The 26,444-nt window shown below is 46.1% G+C and overlaps 1 protein-coding gene across 3 annotated transcripts in view; it reads left to right on the top strand.

The window, feature by feature from the left end:
* Positions 1-26,444, top strand: part of GPC1 (glypican 1) — a 252,754-nt gene that overhangs the window by 208,935 nt on the left and 17,375 nt on the right. For all 3 annotated transcript variants that reach the window (XM_085069746.1, XM_085069743.1, XM_085069745.1), the window contains one exon: positions 15,838-16,229. In XM_085069746.1, the coding sequence (XP_084925872.1) occupies positions 15,838-16,229 (392 nt within the window). The remainder of the gene's footprint in view (positions 1-15,837; positions 16,230-26,444) is intronic.

The following is a 26,444-nucleotide window of genomic DNA, read 5'->3' on the forward strand; positions in this document are numbered from 1 at the left end:
AGGCAGTTCTTTAAGGAAACAGCTTTTTGCTTTCTCATTTGTTGAGGATGAATTGGTACAGTAGTTTCCATGGGTACAGAAGGGTCGTTTATTCAATAGATCTCTAATAAATAAGTTGCAGCCATTTGGCTTCTTGTTCGGAACTCATTTTAGCTTCTGGACGTGCAGCTCCATTCTGCTGATATTTTATGACCAACTTTTCTATTATTATTTTTTAACATATTGTCCAACTGGTTCCGTGAGCACCAGAACTAATGAAATCTGTTTTTCTAGGGCTTTGTATTTCATGCTCAATTGACTTTCATGTCACAGAAGGTGTAGGATCCCACTGAAGTTGTTTTGAACTCAGTGTGTTTGTCATGGCTGTCCCCTGCATGTTTTTCCCAGGCGTCATTAAGACAAAGGCTTGCTGAGCCTTTCCCATGCAGAAGTTCTTTACTCAGAGGGTGATGAGGCCCTGGCTTGAGCTGCTCAGAGAAGCTGTGGTTGCCCCATCCCTGGAATTGTTCAAGGCCCTGAGCAACCTGGATGGGGCCCTGAGCAACCTGGCCTGGTTGGTGACATCCCTATCCATGGCAGGGGAGTTGTAAATAGATGATCTTGATGGTCCCATTCAGCCCAAATCAGTCTGTGATTTGATGACTCATGACAGCCTGCTGAGGGTGTCTCTTCTCCCTGGCCTACACTCTCTCTTTTCCTAAGGCTGGTAGGAGTGTGTTAATAACCATCTCATTCAGTCTCTTTGATAGTCCTGGTTTGACTCCACCAGCATGTTCAGCCCCACCCTAGAGGATGGACTAGCATAGATAGGAACCCCTGCTCTGTTTTCCCCCTTTCTTTTTACTTGTTCAGTGCACTTGCACAGATTTCCATGTGCACATATGAGCACCTTTCAGAGATGGTACAGACACATGACACACTGTCAGCTGTGTGAGACTGCACACAAAAAACCTCACCAAGGAGCATCACCACCTCTGTCACCAACTCAACAGCTGCAAAGACCTGCAGTGACTTCTTCCCTGTTTCCAGCACCACAAAGCGGCAGTGGTTTATATCACTCTAGGACACTGATGAAAGGAATTGAAGAAGGAGCAAGCCAAGGGTTTCCTTCCCCAGGCATTTGTAATGAAGGGCAGGGATGTGGTCCCACAAGAGTAGCCTGTGAATTTAATTGAGGGGAGACTGAAGCTTGAGGTCTCCATGTGTCTAATGTAAGCAAGAGCCTATCAGTGAAAGGAAACATCTCTGGGCAAGTGGTAGAGCTGCCGTGAGGTGCTGAAGGAAGGATTGGGCAGATGGATCATGCAGAGCAACTCCTCTGTTGGTTATGTGGGAGAATGATAACAGCAAACCATCAAGGCAGCAGTGTCAAAAGCTTTGAGGGCTGAAGGTTTGGTTATCCATAGTGTAAAATGGGGGTAGGGGAGTGTCTACTCGTAGATCATTGCCTCACTGATACTGGCATACAAATGCCACTCCTTCCTTGTAGTTCTTGTCCTTTCCTGTGTGCGGAATCCAGTGCTGTGAGCCCTGCAGTGTGTCAGAGGGACACAGGGAGCTGGGAAAGAAGTGAGATTGCCCTTCAACTTGCCAATGAAGACTTGAGCTACTTTTCCTCTCTTCAAAGAGATTAGAGCAGCGTAAACACAAAGTTGCCAAGCCATATAGCTGAAATGAGAATCAGAAGAGAAGGAAATCAGCTCCGTTAGTTGTTGGTTATGTGCAGCAGTTCTGTGGTGTAAATGAGGATTTCAGAAAAGGCACTGTGACAGCGTGCCCAGTCAGGGGCTGGTCCTCCTCCAGGGCCCCTCCAGTCAACTGCTTCCACATCCGTGGTTTGTAGGGCTGAGAGCACTCTTTGGCTCCCCCAAACATTGGGAAAGGTCATTCAGTTTGCTTTCTCCTATTTAAACTGCGCAAAATTGTGGTTATGTCCTTTTGAAAAGCTCACACAACCTAAAATTGGTTCCTCCAGACACAGATTGGCTTACTCAGAGGACATTCTCTGGGGAATATACATCACTTCAGCACTAGTGTTTTCTCCTGAGCACACCAGGAATTTATATGACTGTTTTATAGTCAGCAAGTTAAAGGCAGAGTTTAGCTGAAACAGCTGGGTGGGCAATTGATCTGAACCCAGATGGAGCATCCTAAGGGAATTAAAGGCAAATTGTCAAATTACCCACCACAACAATAGGCATGGAAAAGTCAATATGTAGGTTGGGCTCTCCTTACCAGAGAGCCTTAATGAGGGCACTGCTCAGGCTGTCTTGTCTATTGCCTCTGCCCAGGAGTGACACTAAGCTGCATTTATTATAATTATTGTTTTTTCAGTGGGAGTATAAGATAACTTTGCAGGTTTCCATGGATTCACTTAATGGCAGAGGAGATGTTCAGGTCTCACTCACCAGGTGTTTGTAAAGAAAAAGCTGAATCTGTGTCACCTGGACAAGCTGTCTGTAACTGAGCTGGGCTGTGATCTGCTTCACCCAGTGTGAGCTCCTGTCCAGAAAGCACCTCTGTACATCAGCATCCAGTGGTGTAGCACGTGGCTTTTCATTAACAGGAGGTACAGAAGTTACTGTCCTAATTAAGTTAATCACTGAGCTTCTGGGTTGTAGAAGATCTCTGGAGATACATTTGGGCACAACAAGGTCACAGAAGGGTATTTGCATTGGGAAGGGGACAGTGCCAGAAAGAAGAGCTTGGCCAAGCCTCAGGTCCTGGCTGTAGGAGGCTGCAGGTGAGCCAAGCAGGACCCAGTGGTGGCTCTGGGCTGGGTTTGGTGGGTCTGTGCTTTCAGTCTTCTTTTCCCACAGAATAAAATTAACTCTGATTCTTGCCTCAATCTTGAGAGTATCCAGGGGCGATTAGGGTAATGGCAGTTAGTGAGCTGCGCCCTGGTTTACAGAGAAAATGCCAAAGTTGTCTTGTGTGCCTTCTGCCCCATGAATGTTTTGTGGTTCCTCTGCTACCCTGGATGTCTTGTTCACTTTGTTTCATGTCTACCCAAAGGAATTTCTTTTCTTCTGATTTGATCATCTTCTGCATTTATTTTAGTCTTCAGCATCCAGGACATTTTGTGACAGGAGTCAGGTTTTCCATAACTTGGCTGTTTAAAATAGTATTTCCTTTTGTCTGTTCTAAATCTTCTGCCACATCTGAGATTATTTTGATTGGCTTCAGATATTTGTCGTAAAAGGAAAAGGTGAATGACAGCTGCTTGTCAACCTCTTTGTGCATCCCTGTAAATTCATTATTTATCAAGGTGTTTAATGGGGGTTTCAATCTACATTCATGGGAGGACATTTTAAGATCAGAATTTATTGCTCATGTCCAACTCACTGGTGCAATGTACTTTGGATAAAAATCTGACAGGAGAAAAAAAGGAAAGTTTTATGTTGGGTAAGTGAATCAAGCACATGCTTTTAACAAGTATCCATTTCTCCCATCATTAAAATTTGGACCAGAGCCAGAGATGCTTCAAAAGCAGCAGAAACTCCAGCTCAGGCAGGGGGAGTGTGCCAGCATCTCAGGGTAACCAGAGCCTTTTTTTAGTTGTTTTAAATGAATTTTTAAAAAGAAGGAGCACGTGTAGTTTCCTCTCCGTTTTTCCCAAGTGTAGCTGCAGCCAGAGTGCATTTAGGCATTCCAGCTCCCAGATAATATTTTCTTTAAGATGCATTTTTGATCTCCATTCCATAAGCAGGATGACAGCCAGGGGCAGATGCAGATGTCCTCAGTCACTGATGTATCCAGCTGATAGTCCTGAGAGGCACAAGGCTCCCAGGCAGGTTGTCTTCTAAGGTTTTATAGTGCTTGCAGATTTGAAAGTGATTTATGTTAGATTCTTATAAACTTTAAATACATGTGTTACATGTACATCTTAGAATGGAATTAGTGAGGCAGATGAGACATTTCCCAACTTCTTGCAGACTCTTTCCCAAGCCTTCAAAATTGTTCTTCCTCTAGATGAGGTTCAGATGAGTTTTAAGTGTCCATTGGTAGTGTGGAGGTGACTCAGTTTCCCAAAGCAACTAGATTCTGTGGAAGATTTTCCATGCTGGTCATAGTCATGATGTGACTTATACACAAGTAATAAATCAAACCAGTAATATGTAACATGTACAGTCCACAAAATAACAAAAAAAATGTTAATATCTGTTAGAAAATATATTCAGACATAATTGAAAAAGGTCTAAGTACTGGACAAGGTCTTTTACTCTTTTTTGCCTTACTGAAATTTAGCAAAATCAACTAGTAGTAATTCAGTAGTAGTACAGCTGTAACTTAGGTGTCCAGAGGTTGTGGTGTCTCAGTGTTTTGACTCATTCTGGTTTTGAACTGATCCTCTTCACAAGGCTGAAACTCCAAGTCAAGGGACAGGACACTTGAGTTAGGACTGGTCTGGTGCCTCATCTGCATCCATCTGCTTAGGTGGAAGTCTTTCTACTTATGTGGTTTTCAGTGATCTAATGCTCACTGAGTGATCAACCACCTCTCCTTGGCTGCAGCCAGCATTACCTGGGGGTTTCAGGTGGGCTGCAGCCAAGCAAGGCTCCCAAGCTCAGAGAATTCCGTGGTTTTATCCCATTGTGGTTATAGCCAGTATATGCTTAGTAACCTTAAAAAAAAACCAAAACTTAAAAGGAAAAGGTTGGATAAGCTAAGCTTAAATCTCCCTTTAGGACTCTTTCTGTATTTTAAAACAGAAATAGTTAAATGGTGCTAAGGTCTTTTGAAAAGTCAGCTTTATCTAGATTTTTATGTTTGGACAAGGTGAAGTTATCAGTGTTTAACAGAGCAGGGTGCCATCAGATGGGACAGATACTAAAATTTGCTGCTGGATTTATTATTCTAATATCTGCCAGGGAACATGAATTTATTAACAATTGCTAAAATTTGCTTCTTTTGAAGCAGGCACCTGGGGAAAGAAGTATCATGTGGTTTTCCCTAGGATAATCCCCATGTATTGAAGGGCTGAGGGAGTGCTTTGTTACCCACATCTTTCTGACTGTTCCTAATTTCTAAAAGTGTGTTGTAAGGTCTTAATATTATTTTAGAGTAGCTGTACATAAGATAATCTGTATTTCATCTATATTAAAATAGCAATTGAGACTAATTTGTTTATTATTGCAATAACAGATGTGCATGTTATTGTCTGTATGTACATTCTTTCCACTCCCAGCTGTCAGATGCACACACTTGCTGCATTCTTCAGGTTGCATCTCAACACTAGACACTGTCTACAGTAATCTTTACCTATTTCTTCTTTTCATACTGGTTCCGTGGGAGCAAAATACTTTTACAAAGAGACAAGTTATTTTCTGATGGCACTGAAAGAGAGAGAACTAGAGATTAAGGGCTTTACACAGACTTAGATAAACTCCTGCAATAATAACAGGGGAACTTTGCCTGTCTGGAATATTATCCCCTCAGCCAATAATTCCTATCCTCCTTGTTCCTTTGGGAAAGCCCACATGTCACATACTCAAGATTATTAGATATCCAAGGACCATGTGTCTTACATACTCTAGACTGCACAAATGCAGTGGCAAGCTTAGATCCAAAGGATCTAATTAACCCAACAATAAATAGTTTGTCTGGAGGCCATTTGGAGCAGAGGGCAGCAGTAATGAAGAGGATAAAAAGCCAGAGTCAGTTCTGTCTTGCTGCCACAGCTTTTGCAAAACTCAAACAAGGGGTTTTGATCTGTAAAACCATGTAATGGGGATGCTCAAGTGCTGAAGTACCTCTGTGAATACAGAAAGTGTCAAAAATAGACACAAACTGTGGGGTTGTTTCCTCTGCTTTTTTTTGCAGAGACAATGAGATACATTTAATTCTAAAGAGCTAATAATTTACTGATCTTTTTCTCAGTTAAAATAATACTGCAAAAGAGCCTGACTGAGTGACAGATTGGTTCATGGTATTTTATAAGGAAGAAGTTTAAATATATGTATTGAAATGTATAAAGGCTTCATTATTTTCAGCCTTGAGCAGTGTGTATGGGAGCCAGGGAAGGACCCTGAAGTGTTGTGCAGGTTAAGGTGCAGCTCTCTGGTGCTTGTTGAAAGGGACAGAAAGTCAAACTCAGCCTCAGTGAGGCTGGTTGGGATGGTGTTCCTGGAAAAGTGACAACCTTCATGGGCACATCCGAGCAAATCCATTGCTTGTCTCATTGCTGCCATGTCTCTGCAGCTTGTCACCAGCTCCAGTACTCAGCTGGAGTAAAGGACCACTTCTTTCTGGAGTGAAAAATACCTTTTCTGCAGAGGTGTGTGCTGTATCCAGGGTGTATATCACACCTTTTAAAACTGCCAGCAACACTCAGTATTGTAAGATACTTCTGAGTTTATTTTACCTTTGGAGAAATGGAGCCCTTCAGGTCTTAGTGAGTGAACCTGGAAAGGCACAGGCGGTATCTGCAATTATTTTTACTGCCTTTATGTTCCTGTCAGCAGTAGCTGGGATGCTTATTGGTTTGCCTTTAAATGCAGGCTTTCTTAGAGGAAAAAAATGAGAGCTAATTTTATCTCACAAAATTTCATTTATCCAAAAGTTCAGCTTGCTCTGGCTCAGCCCAACTCCTGCTACAGTCCGGAGTGAGAGGAGTGGCTGTAAAGAGCTCAGCTCATGCTGAAGAGGGACATGCCTGCCCTTCCTCAGCTGAGGGCTGAGCTGTCAGGTCAGACTTGACTCCTGTGTTATGAATCCCACCCACACATCTCTCCAGTCCTTATCTAACAGAGAGGCTTCTCTGAAATCTGATAAGAGCCTGCTGGGGCAATATTTGCAGTTCACCATTTGCTGCAAGTGTCTGTTTGTAGTACAGGTATGTTTAGATGGTGCTGTGATTAAAATCCCTTGCCAGCTCAGATCCCAGGAAAACACGTGGGTAAAATAATCTTAAGATTCACATCTTTTGTATTTGCTTATCCCACCCTGGATGCAAACAGAGCAAATCCTCTATACAAGGGCTTTGAGTCTACGGAAGGTTTCCTCACAGCAGCACAGCTCTTCATTCTCTGCCAGGCAGGCTGGAGATGTACAGGGAGCAGGGCTGGAATTCAACACCAAAGTTTGAAAAATACATGTCTAGCCTAGGAAAAGTCTAGCCTAGGTGCAGCTTGTCTTTGGTTCTCACATACAGACACAGAGCCACAGCCGCATGCAAGTTGTGAGTCCCTGCACTGTGCATGGGCCTTGGGAGCACTGCAGCCCTGCTGACCTGGTTACTGCCACACAACATTGGCACACCTTAAGAGCCAATTCCTGTTCCATCAGTGCAGTCCAGAGGGGCTGCAGAGCCAGCCCCACCCCACACCTGCCCCAGTGTTGTACTGCGGCCAGTTCCCAACATGGAAATCCCAACCCTAAAACAATCAAGGACCTACATGTTGTAGCATTTTATATCCCAGGGTCTGTGAATGTGTTGTGTGGTGCCTGGAATTCCTCTGCAGGCAGATGAAGGGCACTTGCTCCAGCTCCCTCCTTGCTTTTACACTGCCAGGCAGAAGGGAATGCCAGAGCAGGCTTGGGTGCTCCAAGCGGGGGATGCTGACTCCTGTTAGTGCTGCAGTCTGTGCACAGGCTTTGCTTCCATGTCCTGCCACTCCTACAGACTGTTTTGTGTTCTTTACTCCCAGCCCCAGGTGACTCTTGTCTCTCAAGATTTGTTGGGCTTGACTTCCAGGGTGTCTTAAGGTTTGCCCAGAGCTGTTTCAAGGGTCATCAGGATGGTAATAGTGCATTGGCATCATCAAAGCCTAAAGTGGTTTCTTCACCAGCAATGTTTGGGAGAGAGCTGCTGCTGGGGCTGGAGATGGTCTCTGTGGCTGTCCTTGTGACACCCAGGCTTGTTGCTGTCACCTTGGGTGACACTCTGTTGGGCCCTAGTGCTTATCAGGAGGACAAGCAGAATATCCACCTTCCCTCTGTTTCTTGAGTAAGGGCCACGTCTTTCCTCTGGGGAGCTTCCCTGCCAGGGAACATCCTGCACTCCCATATTTTGATAGCTGGATCCAGTCCTGCTTGATGTAGATAAAAACAACCTGTTTTGGAAAATTGTAGAAACAGAGGAGAGGCAATATGCAGAAGAAAAAATAATTATATCTCTCTGCCATTCAACACAATGAAATGAAAATGTTATCCAAGTCCTGGCAGAAAAAGTGCAGTTTCTTTGGAGTGACTGGAGGTGCTTCCTCCTGGGCAGAAGTGCCTCTCCTCATTATCAGAGCCATGTTCCAAACTGCATTTTCATGCAACAGCATCTTTCTGTCGTAGGAAAAGGTTTTTGTTTTCTAAAAAAGCTGTTCTTTTCCCTAACACAAGAAACAAGCTGTCTGCTATATGTCCCAGTCTAAAACAAGTTTAAGGTAGGCCAACTTTTGCTCTTACCCAAAGGCAGCTCTTGTAGAGATTCGGACAAATCCTATATCCAAAGCCTGCTTTCACTGTTGCTCACAGTGTGTCTGTTCTATCAACTAATCTATCTCAGGAGACTTCAAAGACATTTGCATCTGTGCCTTGAGTAGTTAATTAAGCTGAAGAAGATGGAAATTACTAAAGGAATTATCAGGTGAACTAGCTAAGGGGCAGGCAGCAATACATTGTGTTGAAAGATGAGCTCCTGGGCTGGAGAGAGGTCCCAGTCGTGGTTCTCAAGACAGGCCTCGACCCCATCCTGGTTAACAGCCCCATTAAAAACTGGCACAAATGATAGAAAATGCATTCATGAGATTAATTGGTGGCATAGTGCTGGGAAAAGTTGTCACTATTGAAGAGGATAGTGGATAACCATGACGACTGAAATAACAGAAATAGGGTGAAATGCAATATTTCCGAGTTAGGTCTACAGCTGGGGATTAATTGGTTGGAAATAGCAAAGAGGAAAATTAGGGACGTAGTGGCAGAAAGTCTGTGAAATGCTAATGTGATGCATTCCTAAGAAAGGCAAGTGCAGTCCTTGCAGTATTCCACAGTGTTATTGCCAGTGAAGGAGATTTTCTTTGTGCTTCTGACCACCCACAGTTCAGAAAAGTTAATGCCAAGCAGAAGAGCTGAAGAGAAGAGCTAGTGGAGTGATCCAAAGGACTGGAGGGCCTGTCAGGTGTAAAGAGGGGAAAGTACCTTTGTTTGTGTAGCAAGGCAGCATGAATGCTGAGAAGGTGTGGGATTTCATGTATAAATGTCTCAAAGACTAAACACCAGGAGAAAACCCAGCAATTGAAACTATAGGTCCATATTGGCAAAGACCAAGTGGATAAAGAATGAATTCACACCAGAAACTATGAAATCCACTATTCAGAGGAGGTGTCCTGAACCAGCCTTCCACCAGGAATGAGGTCAAAATCCTGAAGTGCTGTTGTGCTGGGCACTGAGCAGGTTTAGGAGAGTACAGAATTGATCTTGCATGGCGGAGCTGGCACTTGCCTCACTGATCCACAACATTTCTTCAATTCTGTGTTCCCACACTATTCTCAGCACACATTCCCAGGACACAGTGTGCAGAGGAGATATCAGTCAAGTGACTCTTTGGAGCAAATCCTAAAAGTTTTGAAGTTGTATTACCTAAAGGCATCGTAATTCTTGCATCCTAGCTCATTCATTCACACTGCCCATCCCTTGGCTTCTATGTAAAAGCTAATTTTATCTCCGTTCATTTGGGCTTTTTTTTTTTTTTTTGGAATCTGCATCTTGGTTTATCCTGATGCTTCTTTGGTCACAGCCACCAAACAGGGGTGTTGGGAGGAATGTACATGGGAGTGATCAGAAGACAGCAGAGTGGGACCGGGTTCTCCAGGGAGGCTCAGGACTGAGGAAACAGTTTTACAGGAGTGTGAAGCTGTGATGAGAGAGGTGACCTCCCAGGAAAATGCTACAAGGATTGCTGCTTCCAGGGCTATCTGCACATGGAGCCTAAGTCAGTCTCACTGTGGTTATTTCCTTTGTAAGGACCCAGGCAAGCTATGAACCAGACTGTATCACTGCTCTTGGATTGATACCAGTTCTTCAGCACAGCCATGGATAGTACTTAAATTAGTAATAACAATTTTATAAATAAAATATCATTGTACTTGCTGAAGTGAATAAAACAGACATGAATGTATTAGATTGGGATTTTAATGGCTTAGATCTGTTGCTGAATTATTCCCTTCTACTCATAGTTTGACTGCAAGAACAGCATTAGAACCAACTGGAGAAGCAAACTGGTGTTGGGAACTGCAGCAGCATATTAAATGGGAACTCAGCCCAGGAAAAGACTGTTCCTCAGACCAACAGGGCTGGCACCGAGCAGGAGCTCTGCTCTAGCAGACTTCTCCATCCTGTTTCTGTCCCTCCTTGGGCTGGGGTTCAGAACATCACAGACCCAGCTACATTTCCTCTCCTGTTCTCAGTCCAGTCTTGAAACACCGCAGTTTGTTCACAGGGAGCACATTTCCCCAGCCTTCCCCAGGAGCTGCAGAAATGCTCCATAGCTCTGGCCCTGTGTGAGTTCCACCACAGGCTCGTGTGCTTGCTCAAAACGGAGAATTTACAATACAGTATCTGATACCTCTTCCCCCTCACATTGTTGCCCCCACCTCCAGCTGCCCTGGCAGTTCATGGCAAGGCCCTTGGACCGCAAACTGAGCTCACCAGGCAAAGCTGTCGGACCAACAGCAGGGTTTTAGTTTCACCCATTGCTGCAAAACTTCTGCAGCATTTTCACAAGATCACCATTGGTGTTCTTCCAGTCTGGTACGACTCTTTCCAGCTGTGTGTAAGACATTTTGTGCTGCACTTTTCAGCTTAAAGTTTTAGTAATATTCAGAGTGAAAGTAATTCAGTCACCTTTCTCCATTTCTCGTATTTCCTGTAGCATGCCTCTCAAACATGACGGGCTTTGAAGAAACCCAGCTCTGCTGCATGCCTAAAGAATATTTGGGTGTTCTTCCTTCAGTGACCTCATTCCTGCCGGCATCCATTCCCATTCCGTCATTGTATTAGTTTGAAGAAATGCCAGTGTGTTCCAGATGTTGAGTGATCAAATGGTAGCAAAGAGCTTGGATAAAGTATTCAGTGCTGGGTGGGTTGAGAAAGGAGAAACTCAAAACTTGGTATCTTCAGAGAGAAACTGCCAGTCCTTGCCGTTCTGTTCACAGCTTCCCAATTTGAATCCAGAGTTGTGAAAATGTGGAAACTGTGAAAATATGAGCTGCGAACCCTGGGAAGCTGTGAAGCAGGGAAATGGGTGGGGATTTGCAATCTCTCTTGAATGCAAAGGTTATAGATTCTAGTTGAAAACTCAATTCTCTGAGAAGTAAGTTTTTGCCACTACAACAGCAAGAAGAAAGCACAGCCAAGGTGGCAGAATTGTTTTGGTTGTAAAAACCTTTCATTTCTTTGCTCATAACTTTCTGGCATTTTTGTATTTGAGGCAGAGTTCTTCAGACCTGGCCTCTGCCAAAAGACAAATTTCCTTTCAGCAAAGCCGGTTGTTTTGTTTCTGAGCCAGGAAGTGAGAAGCAATAATACTAGTAATAAAACAGACTTCCATTTAATTTTATTTTTCTTTTGAATACTTTGTAGCAGGGTGTGAAAAGTGATGTTTCATGTAGGAGTGGCCTTGGCTGAGGAGCTGTACCTTGCATTGGCCCAGGGAAAATTGAGTTTGATTTGCATGAAGTACTAGTGTTAGAAAATCACCTTCTTGGCTTGGCAGTGTTGTGTCCCTCAGCTGGCAGTGGTGAGGAAGAACTCACCTGTTCAACAGCTCCTGAAGGAAACTTTCTGAAAGAGGAGAAGCCCTGTCATGGATTTAGCAGGTGACTCACAGGGAGGTGTCTCGGGCTAGTGCTGTCAGATTCCTGGGGCTCACAGAAGCCAAGAGCAGCCACAGCTTTTCAGCACAGTCCACAGAATCTGTAGTTGCTTTCTTGTGACCCAGAGTGGAAGCAAATATGTCCTTTCAGAGGGAAGGTGGCCTCTGCAGAGCCACCTCAGCTGTGTTCCTGCCCCGAGGGATGGGAGTGCAGTGGTGCCTCCTGGAGCCAGAAGGGCTTTATAGCTACAGCATTGGCTCCTCGTGAGCTCTTTCCCTCCATCCATGCCATTCACCAGGCTGACAGAGCCCTGTGCTACAGTGCACAAATATAGTTCACGGGTTGAGCTGGCTGCTGCTGGCATGGAAGACATGGTGTCAGCAGAGCTCGGGGCCTTGGGGATGTGTCCAGCGTGAGTGAAGCTGTGTCCAGAGCTCATGCCCTGCCTGAGCCAAGCACTCTAATCATGCTCTGGGAGCCAGGGCAGACCCAGCAGTGGGTGACCAAGTGAGAGCTGATACATCCAAATGGACCTGCTAGCCCTGTTATTGGTGACTTACAATATGAACATTAGGACAGCTGCATTATTAGAGCACCCCATTACCTGAGGGTCCCCCACCTACCGTGGCTACAGATAATGGGGTGCTCCCCCTCAAACAAATAATTCCTTCTACCTGAAATCAAGGTAGAAGGGCAGGAACCTGAGCCGTGCTTCGGCAAGTTGTTTTATCCCAAGGCCCTGCATATCCTTAATCTGTGACATGGGTCTAAACACATGAAAAGGTTGGACATTAGCAGGCAAGGAGTGTTGAGGAGAAGATGCCTTGTTCCTTGGAGATCTCAGCTGACACTGTACAGAGGAACAGGGAAGTTGGCATCCCTCTTGGCAAACCTCACTTTGTAGTGCCTTCTAATGCTGCAAAATGCATTTAAATTCCCTACCAGGACAGCCATTCATCACAAACACATGTAGACTTAATTGCTAATTAATTTTTCCTGCCTAGTGTAGATTTTTTCCCCTCAGTGTGTGAAATCTAGAGGAACTTTGTGAGAACCAGCCACAAATAGGTTGGCTGTAATCAGTATTCCCTCACTTGGGTGAGAAGTAACAGTTCATCAGCCCTTAATTAGCTCAGACTTTTTTGAGAGCAGTTTCCAATTTTTTGACAGAGAGATATACATCTTGTTTCTCTTGTAGCAAAACAAAGTAATTTTGCCTTGAATTGACAAATTAGTCTATGTTTGTTGGTGGTTTTTTCCTCCTGATGGTGAGTGCAAAGCTGCATGTCGTACCTGGATTGCAGAGCAAATTGTTCAATTCGTGTCTCCTGTCACACAGAAAAGAACACTGATTTTACAAGAAAGAGAGTTTGATCTCAGTTTAATTAACTTGTGAATGGGCAACCAGCAGTGTTTGGGGTAATACATTAAGGTGGGGAAGAGCTTTTAGAGACCTCATCAGCGTCAGAGAAACTTTGTATTTTGTGTCTGTTGGAGGTGAGTGCTGTTTCTGTTCATTGTGGAGGTAGAAAGGCAGTGACAACAGAAAAATGAAGCCGCTTCAGATTAGTCAGGTCCTGAAAAGTCTCCTGCCAGCACAAACCTTCTGCCTGGCTTGTGAGCCCCATGGGGAGGCTGCAGGGAGAGTGCCCATGCTGCAGCAGGGAGAGCCCCGAGTCAGCTCCCAGCAGTGCCACAGTGGGCTGGAGCTCAGGGCTGCCCAGATCTCAGCTTCTCCCACTGGGATCTCCTCAGCCCAGGCCTAGGTGTTGCAGTAGGGCAGGAGAGAAATGCTGGGTGAGAAACTCACAGAGAGCAAATCGTCCTCTTGTAGCCTCTCACCTGTTGGTGGAGTGGCTGAAATTGAAGAATTGGGCACACATAGCTGCTGAGCTGGGGATGGGGTGTGGCTCCCAGGGGTACCTGAGTGCTTTGCAGCAGAGGGGCTGCGCAGGGCTCCCAGGGTGGATGCCAGGTGTGCACCAGGAATGCTCGCCAAAGTTTGATTATGATTGTCCTGTTTTGGGAGAGAGCTCTTCTCTGGCAACTGGGCCGGGGGAGCGAGAGTTGGGACCCAGGGAGAGGGCAGGCGTTGAGTCAACCTTTGTCTTCAGATTCCAGAGGGGAGGCTTTGATAAGCTGTGTTAGGATGGCATGTGCTGCAGCATCTCTTCTTACAAAACTGATGGGATCAACTTTTGTCCTTTTTTCCTATTGAGAAGCCCCCCATTACAAGGTGATTTTATAGGTGGCTTTGATGCCCTGACACCTGGTGTCTGTAGGGAGAAATCTGGTTGTGGTGGGAAGGTGTATGATCAGTTGGTTTAGAGATGGAGGAATCCCAGTAAAAATGATTGGAGATTGAAGCTTCCAACCCAGTCATGTTGAACAAGAATCAATTTCTTCCTAAAGTACATTTGAAAACCAGTTGTTATTCAGCATTCCAGATAACAGATTTTTACTTTCTGCATAAGTAATTAAACCAGACTTCTGCTAAACCTAGTTTGCTCACAATCTTTTAAAAGCAAAAGTCTCTTAGATCAAATTCTAATCTATTAAACAGCATGTGATTGTGGCTGGAGAAGGCCAGGCTATTAATACTCAGTATTGCTTTGTTAAAATAGTACAAGAATTTTCAGTATTAGCAGCCTGCAGTGCAGATGCAGAGGGTTCTTTTCACTTGGTCAATTCACTTGTTAAGTTTTAGCTTCATTCAAATCTGAGAAACCAATGACAGATTATTAATGTAGAGAAGCTTGTACGGCCCTTCTCAGTCTGTGAATATAAGCAAGACTTACGGATCTGAGCTTTACTAGTTCTACAATGTTAGAGGTCTTTCATCGCAGTCAGCACCATTCCCTCAAAAAATACTTTGTTTAATAAAGCTTTGTACATGCAATATGCATTTTTCAGAAGCTTGTCTTTCTTTTCTTATACGTCTAGCACAGTGAAGTTAATTTATGTACCTAAATACATGCTGTTTGATTTTAATTGAATAACAGTTTCTCTCCAACTAGAGCTTATCACGCATCACCAAAAAAAATAATGGTAATTTAGATTTAAAGAATAGTTTAATCAGGTTTGCTTCAAAAAGGCTCCAAAAAGTACAAATGTAATTGAAATTAAAATTATTGTATAAATTATTTTTCCTCTCACTGACTTCAGTGATGATTAAAGTTGCTAATGTAAATCTATTAATTGAATCAGGCCAATCCTGCTATGAGTTCCCCACTATGCAGTCTCATCCTGAAGGTAGCTGGCAGTCAAGACGATGGAAATACTTAAAAGTGTTAGTAAAGGAGGAGTCAAATCTGCAATTTTTACCCTGGTTTTTGTAGGAAGAGAGTCACATTTCTGTCACATCTATGACCACTGAACCGAGGGTGTAAAACCACTCAGTTATTTGTGCCAAAACAAAAGCAGGATGCACACCCAAGTAAGCAAATCCCAGAGAACCCCAGACCCCAAATAATGCTGGCCTCAGTTAAAAAACACTTGGGTGCAGGCCTGTCTTGGAATACCCAGGAAGATGAGCCTGTTCCTGACACCATGGCTGGGCTCTGCCTCCTGCCTTACGGGCTGTGCCTCAGAGCCAGCCTGGCTGCCATGACCAGGGCTCATGGGATGTCCCTGGGAAGGGTTGGCACCTTGGTGGCAGCCCTGCTTCATCTCACCAGGGCTTTGGAAATAGCATGGGGCAGGTTCTGGTTTGTGTAAGCAATGCGAGTCATAAAGAAAACTTATGAGTAACACTGTGACACCGTACAGATTCAGAGAAGAGACCCAGCTTTGCTTCCAGGTGAGGCTGCCAGAATGGAGAGGCCCAGACCAGGGTTCTCCAGCCTGGGAGGCCTTTTCCTTCTATCTTCATGGCTAAGGTTCAGGTCTGAGACTGTGGGTAGTGTTGATTGGAGGAAAAGTTCTGCTAGGACCCTTCTCTTTTCTCAGTGTTGTGCTGCCAAATGACACAGCCTGTTGGATTCCAGTTTGTCCAACTGATACATCACCTTTCCTTTTTCTTGCCTTTCAGGTTATTTCCAGGATTTGTTGAACAAGTCAGAAAAGGCCCTTTATGATGCTTTTCCAAGCATGTACGGAGAATTGTACACTCAGAATGCGAAGGTCTTCAAGGACTTGTACAGCGAGCTGCGCCGCTACTACCGGAGCTCCAACATCAACTTGGAAGAGGCACTCAATGAGTTCTGGACACGGCTGCTGGAGAGGCTCTTCAAGCTGCTGAATCCCCAGTACCACATCACAGACGAGTACCTGGACTGCATGGTGAAACACGCCGAGCAGCACAAACCCTTCGGGGAGGTGCCCAGGGACCTGAAGGTGAAGGCGACGCGAGCCTTCATTGCAGCGCGCTCCTACGCACAGGGCTTCCTCGTGGGCAGCGACGTGGTCAAAAAGGTGTCTCAGGTAAGCTGGGCTTCCCCCTTCTCCTCTGTCCTCACATTGGCAGGAATCAGTCAACTGCTGCTGTTGGGGAGGGGGGGTTATATCCCCTTATGTTTTCATTGCAAAGCAAGCAGATGCTTTCCAGTTTTAGAAAATGAGCAAGAGTTACCCATCAGTGGGAGGGAGCAGCAAACCTGGGCTTCTACAGTCACTGACAGCAGCACTGAGGCAGTGAGATGTAACTCACCACAAATCAGCTTTTGCCTCATTTTTACCTATGTAGCAGAGTGCCAAGGAGATGTCACTCAGCCAGGCTGTAAAGCCATTCTGTTGCTTGCCCAAGTTGCTCGCACTTCCCCGACGTGCCTCTAAATCACACTGCCGTGTTTTCCTCCTTGATGGAGATGTGCTGCAGGGTGTGCAGAGCTGGATTGCCACGAGTGTGCTGGGAATACAGGCAGAGGGATGGGTTTCAGAGGTTGGTGGTGGAACTGCTGTGTGTTTATGTAGCCTGTCTATTTGTACAGCCTCTGTGTACAGAGAGGGGGAGTTTGTATAGTGCATTGGGATCTTCAGGGATGAAAGGTGCTATATAAATGTAAATTAATATGACTGAATCCAGGGTTCCAGAAGGAAGGAAATTGTCTGTATTCTTTACTGCAGAAGCAGCCTTTCAGAGCCAGAAGAATGTGATTGTTGTGAAACAAAATAGTCAGACTTTTCACACAGGTGGTGAGGAGCAAATCCATAATAAAAAAGTGGCTTGCATACTGCACGTGGAGGTGGGAATTAGCAGGTGTGAGAATCAGGGCGTGATTAAACTGTGAATGTAAAAATCCAGAATCACAATTCATTTTCTCGGAAGGTAACGTGTGATGATGCGTAGCAGAGGACGGTACCACTTAATGCAGCAAATCCAGACTTTGATCTTGGGAGGAAGCATTAATGTGGTAACAGTGACAAATGCTTTAATTTATCAATGTGGGACTATAAAACTGTTCAGCTACCAAAAAGCCTTTGTACATCTCATTAACATCACACTCTCCTGACACTTAAGACAGATAAAAGAGGAGAATGATGTAATTTCAGGGGGACAAAAGCAAAATGCTTTTCATAAATCCTCTGAATGGCAGAGATTTCCAGCTCAATGGGCGTGATCCTGCCTCTAGCTGAGATTGGTGAGTAGAAGAGGCTGGCTGGGCAGCTGCAGGCATGGTATCAGCCAAAGGGAAGGGCCTGAGATACCAACATGCCGCATATTTTTCCCCCACCTTCATGTAAGCGTCTGACCCAGTGTTTTGATTCTGGTCCCCCCTTTCTGAATTTTTCTTCTCTTGGGCATCACTTATCAAACAGGATGTGGGGCACATGACAAGTTAGAGATGCCCTTTCCTTCAGGATGGAGGGTTTTCTAGGAGGGTCCTGACCATTCCTCTCTCACAGGAGCCCTCCGTGGCATTGCAGTTAACCCAGTGTGTTGCTGTTGCAGCACTGACTTCATGAACTGAGTCAGAAAACCTCAGCACAGCCTCCCACAGAGCCAATTTTGTTATGAAGACCAAAACGGGATCATTTCCCCTGTCTTCTTTACCCACTTTATTAGTTGTGGATTTACACTTGTGTCAAATGGTTGTGAAGTGCTGGACTCAACCCACAACTGGCACCTTGGTTCTAGTAATTTTTCATGTTGCTCTGTACTTATGACACTAGAAGGAGAGAAACTGGGATTCAATTTTCCTGTTAGCTGGTAGCAGCAGTCTTTAAAACCAGCTCTTTGAACTGGAATTTCATACGGAGCACTGGTGGGTGTTTTGGTCAGGAAGTCTGAGAAAGCCTGTTGAAATGGACACTTTGAAATAAATTAGCCAGCTTTGGACTTCAGGAAAATATAGATTACTTTTGTTTTATTTATTAGCAAATCCCAGAAAAACTAAAGATTTCTACTAAACCCCTCCTGGTTTCAGCTTCTTGGGCACTTTCACTTCAGTGTATCCCCTGTATCCTTGTCCCTGTTTCAGGTGGTTGTGCAGAGACAGCATTAGTGGGCTCTCTAGAGAAGGACAGGTGCTGTTTGCCAGAGTTCCTGGCTGTCTTAAAGTGGGGGAGAGCCTATCTGAGTGAGCAACAGATGTGGATTTCATGAGATTTCTTTAATCCCTGCTGCCTATCTGCTGTGCCCAAAGAGTGTTTCTTCCCCAACCTTCAGCTGCCCCAGTCTCAGAGGAGCCACAGTTTCAGGCAGCCTTTGTCCAGGGGCAGGTGGGGATAGGAGCAGGAGCCATGTGTGGGAGCAATCCCTCTGTGTCCTGCTGGGCATAAATAGTTCGAGGGCAGACGGGGAGAAAATGGCAAAACCATTTTTCATTTTTACTGCTATCACAGCTTTCAAGGCAAAGTCACCCTGACAGACTGCAGGCTCTGACACCGAGTTCTAAAACTTCTGATGCCATGGTTGCTGCCACCAGCCTGGCCTGACACAGACAGGGATGGAAACGCTGCCATCTGGGCTGGGACATGAGGTGTGGTTGGTGTGTCTTTCTGGCTGGGCTGGGGATGGATGTGCAGGTTGGCACCCTGCCCTGGCACAGAGTGAGGAGTTATGATGGACCACGCCTGGGTGGGGGTGTTGGGGCTGTAGCTCTGTGTTTACATGCAGGTTCTGTGTTTCTGTGGCTGTGCTTTCAGCACAAATTGCAGGTTTTATTTAAGTTGCACAATGCCGGTGTGTTTTTCATCACCCTCATGAAGTAGCAGCTACCAAAATGGCAGCAGTCACAAAATCCCCAGTGCAGGGCACTCAAAAGAAGGGGCTCCCCCAGGGATGCCACCTCATGGTGTGTGCCAGAGTGAGAGAGAACAAATATCCCAGTTCTGTTTAGGATCTTGTTCATTGGTTGTGAGATTGGCAGCTGCACCAAACCAGCATTTGCTCCAGCTCTGAGGATTTTGTGAACAGGAGAGAGCCTTGTGCTGGTGGAGTCACTGCCTGCCAGCTGCTGCCCAGAGACCCTCACTGCTGCCCTGACACCCTAGCTGATGTGAGCAGTTGCTGTGCTCAGCGGCGAGAGCAAGGATGCGCTCCTGGGAAAGATGTGGTGGAGGTGAATGGGAGTACTGCAGGACTGGGGGGAGTGAAACTGAGACAGAAGAAATGGCAAGGGCCAAGAGGTAGCCGTTTGAAAACAAAAGCAGAGAACCCTGAGGGAGATGCAGCGTGATAAACAGCAGTGGCTGTAACCCTGGCAGGGTTCATCATGTGCTGCTCACACTGTGATGCTGCTCAGGTCTCTCAGGTCAGTCCTGCTGCACAGAGCACCGTGGGGATGGGGGGGAGCTGGTCCTGTCTACAGCAGGACAGCTGGGAAGGGCAGGGAGGCTGCACAGGTCTGTGATGCCTCCTGCACCCCAGTGCCATGGACAGCGAGGAGAGCTGCCCTGTGCATACCAAAGAGTGTCCAGAGTCCTCCCATTCCCCTTGGAGCCCTGGCAGCCTCTCACTGTCGGGCACAACGCTGAGAGCAAAGACGTAATGCTCCATTTCCAAAGGCAGGGAGAGGAAGTAATTTGAAATAGCTTTTACTCATCAGTCAGAAAATGAGTTATTATGAGAATTTTTCCTTCACTGGGTCTTCCTTGGTTCTTGTTTCTAAATTTTAAGTTTCCCCAAGGTAGTAGGGATTGATGTAAAATAACACTATCAATGTAAGCAAGAAACACTTACTCAAATAATCAATTTTAATAGTTGTTTGCATTTCCTTTTGTCAGCAGACATTCTTAAGGCTGATTCTCATTTGAGTTTGAAACAAAATATAATGATTTTCTTTATAAGCTTTTTCACTAAATCCTGTATTTCATTTTACCAATGAGAGTTGAAGTCAGCTATCAGCACATTTTTATTTAAGCAATACTGTGTTTCACAATACATTTCAGCCCTATTTTTTGAACTTTTGTGTTAGTATAAGGTACATGGCAGCTTTCCTATTTACCATATGAGTAATTTTTAAACACATGGTGGGTCAAGCTGCATTTGTCTGGCAACTGAATTCCAATTAAAAAGTCCTAAAAATAGAATTTTTAGAAATGTTTTTAATGGTTAAGTGAATGTGCTGAAGACATATGGAAAATAATGTTTATCTAAACATGCTTTACATTTCCAGCAAGTCAATAACATAACAAAGACAGTATGGTCCTCATGTCCTTTAAAATTGCAGCCATTTTTCATACCCACTTCTTTCCATAGCTTGAAAGGACATACTTGACTTCTGTCTTTCACCCTCCAGGTGCTTTTCTGGTGAAGTGGGCATAAAATTGTTCTTACTGAATGAAATGAAGATACTATCTTTTCCCCACACTTAAAAAACCATTGTGCTAAAGAATCTCAAGAGCGGTGAACTCTGGTCCCATGTGCTCAGTGGCACATCTCCATCCTTTCAGTGGCTGATCTTTTTTGAGAGCATCAGCAGCAAGTACATAACCATAAATAACATGTTATTTCATTTAAAGGATTTCACTACTGTGATAGTATTAAGCATTTATCTAAATTGGCCTCCTCTTGATCCTGAAAAGACAGTGTTAGTAAATAGATGTTATGAGAGTGTTGTTCCATGCAGTGTCAAATGGCAATACCCACATTTATCATATCCCCATATTTATTTCCTTGACACTGGATGTTATCCCACCTCTGGCTTTGGAGCTGTGCAGTTTTTGCATGGCAGAGGTGTGTGGGTTTGTGTCCTGCAGAGTTTCCATGTGACTGCAGGAAAGCAGCAGGTCCCAGAGGTGCTGGTGTCACCAGCAGGGTGGAGGTGGGAGGGTGCAGGGATGCAGCTCCCCACAGCCAGGCAATCCTGAAACAATTCTCTTGTTTTTCCTTTCTGTCATTGCAAACCACTGATGAGGCTTTCCAAAAAATGAGCTGGTCAGTGCCTGTGCTGGAGGTTTGTGGTGCTGCAGACTCAGCAGCAATTCACAGGGTGCAAAATGCCACCAGAATTTTTTGCAGGATTGGCTGAACTCGGGAGGAGGGCAAGGAGGACTGAAGGCCTGGGGTGGGAACCCTGCAGACAGCCCTTCCTGTGAACTCCATCTGGGGCTCCAGGCTGAAATAAGCTCTTGCCCTTCAGGGACTGGTCCTTCAGCAGCTCCTGTGCTGGCTGCCTTTTGCCCCTGTAGCCTCTGGCACAGCTGCTGAGACCTGCCCACGACTGAGTGACAAAGGGGACTGGGAGCTGCCCTCCCTTCCCAAGGGAAGTGTCACCTTTGCTGAAGTGCTTCATGTTTTCTTGCCCAGCTGTCCCTGGCAGTTTGTATGTGGGATTGCATGGCTGAAAACACTTTAGATCTAAGTTCCGGTCAGCCCAATTCCCCCTGCAAATCCAGGAGCCTAATATCCCTTTCCCCGAGCTGGCTGTGCCCCCTGGGTCATCACCCTGCTATCAGCTGCCTTCTTGCTTTAAACACCTTTGTAAAGCAGCCCCTGCAGCCCCCCACACACCACTGCTCCTTTCCAGCACTGCTGCCCGTAAAACTGCAGAGGGAATTTTGCAATAATGTTGGAATTTGTGTGGATAGATTCAAATCAAGCTGGATGAGAAGCATGTGGTTTTGAACACATCCTTGTGTATTTCACATATTACTTTCCAGTATTTCTATCCCTTATTATGTTTCAATCACAACCCTTCAGGGATAAAAACCCATAGGTGTTCTGAATGGAATAGAAATAATGCAGTCAAGGAGATATTTGTCTCCCATATTTACCTGGTGGTTAAAAGTCAATTGAATCTAGTTTTCAAAGGATTGAAAATTGTACCAGCTGGAAATACCTGTGTTAAATGAACAGAGGAGGGAATGTGTGGAATAGGCAGGTGTTGGCTTGCAGTATTTTCCTCTGGAGGGAGAGGACATGACAGCAGTCTGTCTATCTACGTGCATCTCTCGTTTTAATGTCTGAAGGCAGTGAGGTACCAGACAGGAATCCGAATCCTCCCAATTAACTGTGGGTGCTGCCTCTGGAGCCATCATCACTGCCCTCTCAAAGTGCCCTCACCACTGGCTGGAGGGAGACAGGGACAATGCTGCTCCCTGTTTCACTGCCCCAGTTTGCCTGGATTACCCCAGACTTCATTTTTTTTTTTCTTTTTCCTGAGTCTGCAGAATGGCCATTTGGCTGCTGGGCTGGCAGGGCTGGACCCCGGCAGTCTGTCTGGCCTCAGGCCTAACAGCAGCTCTGGTGTGCTGGAGCATGAAGGGCACAGATTTGGCATCAGCCTCCATCCTCCGTGGCCTTCCCGCAGTGCAGCGCTGAACACAGTAGGGTGAAGGCAGGAGGGTTTCTGAGCTGTGCTGGGGTTGTGTCCTATGCCTGTGTCCTGCATCTGTGTCCTGTGTCTGTGTCCTCCCTGTGCCACCAGAACGCAGCACAGCCACCCCCAGCACACTGCAGCTGCACCCCCACACCTCTGATCCCTGACAGGTTTGGGAACGTGCATGATGGATCTTGAATTATGAGCTTGGCAAGGCTTAAAACTCACCGTGCTCCAAGGACTCGTGGCTGTGCATTTATGGAAGGAAGATGCAAAATAATGACTGAAGTGATTATACAATTCATTAGACTTTGAAAGAATCATATTTCTGTCAGCCCTGCAGCTGTTTCTTTTAGAGTTTCACTCTGAAAAATTGGAAAGCTTGGTTCATTTAACACACGTCAAGGTGTTAATTACATCAGGGCTGGCATAAACATGCACAAGGCAGCTGCTGACCATGTGGTGGAGGGAGCAGGGTGTGCTCCCCTGCACCGGCCGAGGGCTTGGGCACACCTGCAGCTCCCACTCCTGTCACTGGAGAAACTGAGCACTCACTGCCCAGTGCATGGAGCAGCCATAGCCCTGATTTCCAGTTGCACACGTGGAGGTGCAAAGAACATCACAGCTCTTTTGGGTTTTGATCATAATATTCGAGGGACTCTCCCTGGGGGGACTGTAAAAGTGAAATGTTTCCCAACATGAAATGGCCACATTGCAGATAGCCCTGATCACAGAGCTGGCCAGCTCCCCTGTGAGACACAAACCTGTCCTCTGAGTGCTGATTGGTTCCAAAAGAGAGCAAGGCTGGCTTTCCAAGCCCATTCCTGGGCTGTTGGGCATCCCATGGGAAGCTCAGGAGCACTCCTCACCGCTGGCCCGGCAGGATCCAGTCCTCTGCTTGACCTGCTTTTGTAGCTGCTGTTCTTCTCTCTGACAACTTTGTCCCAGCTGTGCAATTCCAACCAAGGGGTTTGGGGTAATTGGAGTGGCTTTGAATACCTGCCTGCATTTCCCAGCACACATGGCCTGATCTGTGGCTTGAAGAGCTGACCTGCTTTCCCTTAGACACTGCCCCAGAAAGGGATTTTCACAGCTGGCAGAACTTCTCTCACCTGCCTTTAAAATTCACGTGAGAAGGTAAAGAAGGTGCCACGAACAGCTCAGCAGCAGCTGCCTGTGAGGCTGGTTCAGCCTCAGCCCTGGGGAGGTCCCAGCTGTAGGTGCTTCTGCCTCCAGCTGCCCAGTACCCATGCCTGTCCCTGAGACCTGCCTGCTATCTGCTGCCTCCAGAGCATCCCTTGGTTTGGAAACCTAAATTGTTTGATGTCACTGGGTTTAACTGGTGCTTCTGGAGCTTAGAATGGCCATTCAGACAGCAGGGCCTTCTGCATGGGGAAATACACCTGAGAGTCAGTGCAGGCACATTTTGACAGATACGTGACGCATCTAGGGGTATTGTATTTCACCCCAACCAACCCCACATCAGACCAAAACCACAGGTGCCAGTGCCCACCTTGGGTCTGCACTGTTCCTCAGAGATGGGAGCCAGGAAAGGGACGGGAGAGCAGCCACAGGGCGGGGACATGGTCGATGTGGGAAACACCAACACCATGGCACAGAGAGCTCCCTGCAGGCCACCCCCTTCTCCCCTGGGCAAGATTTTAGAGGGAATAGAGCCCACAGAACAACACTTCCATCAGCAGTGTTAAGGACCAGCTCAACCTTGTCCCTCCATCAGCTGACCTGCCCCTGTCCCCCTGACAATCCAGGGGCATGTGGGGTGTGACAGCAATTTCAGCAGCCTGTAGTTTTCACCCAGGCCTCTCTCTCCACCCCTAATCTCTCCACTCTACCTAACCCTGCTTCCTCTGGGAAGCAAGGCACAGATGGCTCACAGCAGCCTAGGGGGAATGTGCAGGGGGAGAAGGGGGGTAGGAGAAATACCAGCAAGAGCTCAACTTATTTTATTGGTGTTAAATGCCTTTCAGATGTACTTAAAGGCCCCTGAAGGCCAAGGAGTCCTGTCACATTGCAGCTAGGCTGCAGGTTCTCATTTGCTTTTAAGCCAGGCTTCAAAAGGAGAAAGGATTTGGGGTTGGATGATTCTTTCCTTCTTTTTTTTTTTTTTCCTTTCCTTTGTTTGAAGCCAGCACTTCAAAAGCAGCATCTGCAGCTTGGCTGCAGGTTCTGGGTGCCAGAGGAGCTGGCCATCTCCTGATGGGCACAGAGGAGCCCTGCCACCAGCCATGGGGTCAGGCTCATGCCCAGAAGGCATCCGGAGCCAGGCTCTGTGCCCGAGAGCAGCTGCACAGCCCAAACTCACTGTGCTGCTCCACTGGGAGCTTGGTGCTGCCACTGTTGGAAGGATTGTCCAGATACCTGTGGCTTCATAAGGCTGAGCTTTTCTCCAAGGCTCAGGAAGCTGGGGTGGGGAGGAAGGGTTGTTGCTTGATCAAAGCCTGTGACTCCTGGATGTGACATACAGGGCTGGTCCCAGCACTGGTGCCTATTCAGCTGCAGTTCCCTGAGGCCTTCCTCTCTGCATCCCACACTTTGGTCCTTCAGACCAAGAAATAATCAACTTGGATAAAGAAATCTTTTTTTGGAGTGAGGAGGATATAGCAGCATTTAGCTATGTGCGAGTCAGATCATCACTTCCATGGTCCTTTTGTGCCCCAATATTGCTCAGGGTATTTATGGAGGCTTTGAGTATTTTCCAAGCACTAGGCATTAGGGTAATGACAGAAAATGCCTCTCCTCTTTGCCTCTCTCTGTCCTTCTGTGAGACCTGTCAAATGAGGTCCTAGCTCAGAAGAGTAAAAGCTCTTACACTGTAAAAAGAGGTCTACAAATCAATGAGTACTGTTTGGAAAATCAGCATGTAACCTGGGAAGGAGCTTTAGTGGGAGAAAGAACGGACCTTGGTGGGGCTGAGGGAGAGGTGTTCCATGGCTCTAGAAGACATGCTCTTGTTACCTCTGAGCATGTAGAGGTGTGCAAAGATGGATAACTTGGATTGAACACGCAAATCACAGGTTCGATTTCTTGTTCATAGGCACTGAGGAAGGATAAGAAGGTTTTTCCTTCATTCTGGAGAAATCAGCTCATTTTGAGCAGAGTGCTGCTGTGTGTCCTACAGGCACTAAAGCCCTGGCCACCCCCAGAGCTGTAAGCACACAGGTGTCTCTGGGCCCTCGAGTGTCTGTGCAGGGGTGTCTCATGCATTAGAACTGAGTGCTTTCCCCATCTGCAGGTAGTTTCTCCTCACTATGTTTGTGTTTCAGAAAGTTTATAACTGTTCTAAAGTTATGTTTAGGTGCAATGAAGGGTAACTTCGCTCTCCTGAGGTGCCAAGGAAGAAAGTTGGTGACTTCTTGTTATCCTCAAGCCTCCTGTATTTCTGTGACTCTCTGCTTGGAAAGCATATTAATAAAGTACATGGCAGGAGATTTTTTTTCTGTTAGAAGCCTTTCACACTGAGTGTTTTCTAAATGGGCTGGGGGGTGCCAAGGAACCCAGTTAGCGACTAATCCCCCAGCCCATCCTCTCAGCAAATGGCTTGTGAGAGTCATTAATTTTACTGTAATTGATTTAAACGTTGCTCAGGAGGAGGAAAAATTAAGGAAACCAATGCCACTCTGAATAGAGAATTATGTGTTCTCAATTTGCTGTCAAATTATCTCCACACGTGCCTGGTCTGCGCTGGTTGCTGAGCAAACGCTGTGCCCAGGAGTCCCACGGCAAATCCCAGCTCAAAGAACTTGTGATGAGCTCCAGCGCCAGGGCATGAGGCAGGAGAGGCTGCAAAGGGCTTTGGCTCCAGCAAAGCAGTTGCCTCCAGCAATTCACATCTGGTTGGGTGGCACCACCAACAAAGCAGGGACACAGGAGGCTTTGGAGAGTCGCCATGGAAAAGCACAGAGCTGGGCTCTTG

This window comes from Lichenostomus cassidix, chromosome 9, assembly GCF_008360975.1.
Source record: "Lichenostomus cassidix isolate B80296 chromosome 9, HeHo_3.0, whole genome shotgun sequence".
Classification (NCBI taxonomy): Eukaryota; Metazoa; Chordata; class Aves; order Passeriformes; family Meliphagidae; genus Lichenostomus; species Lichenostomus cassidix.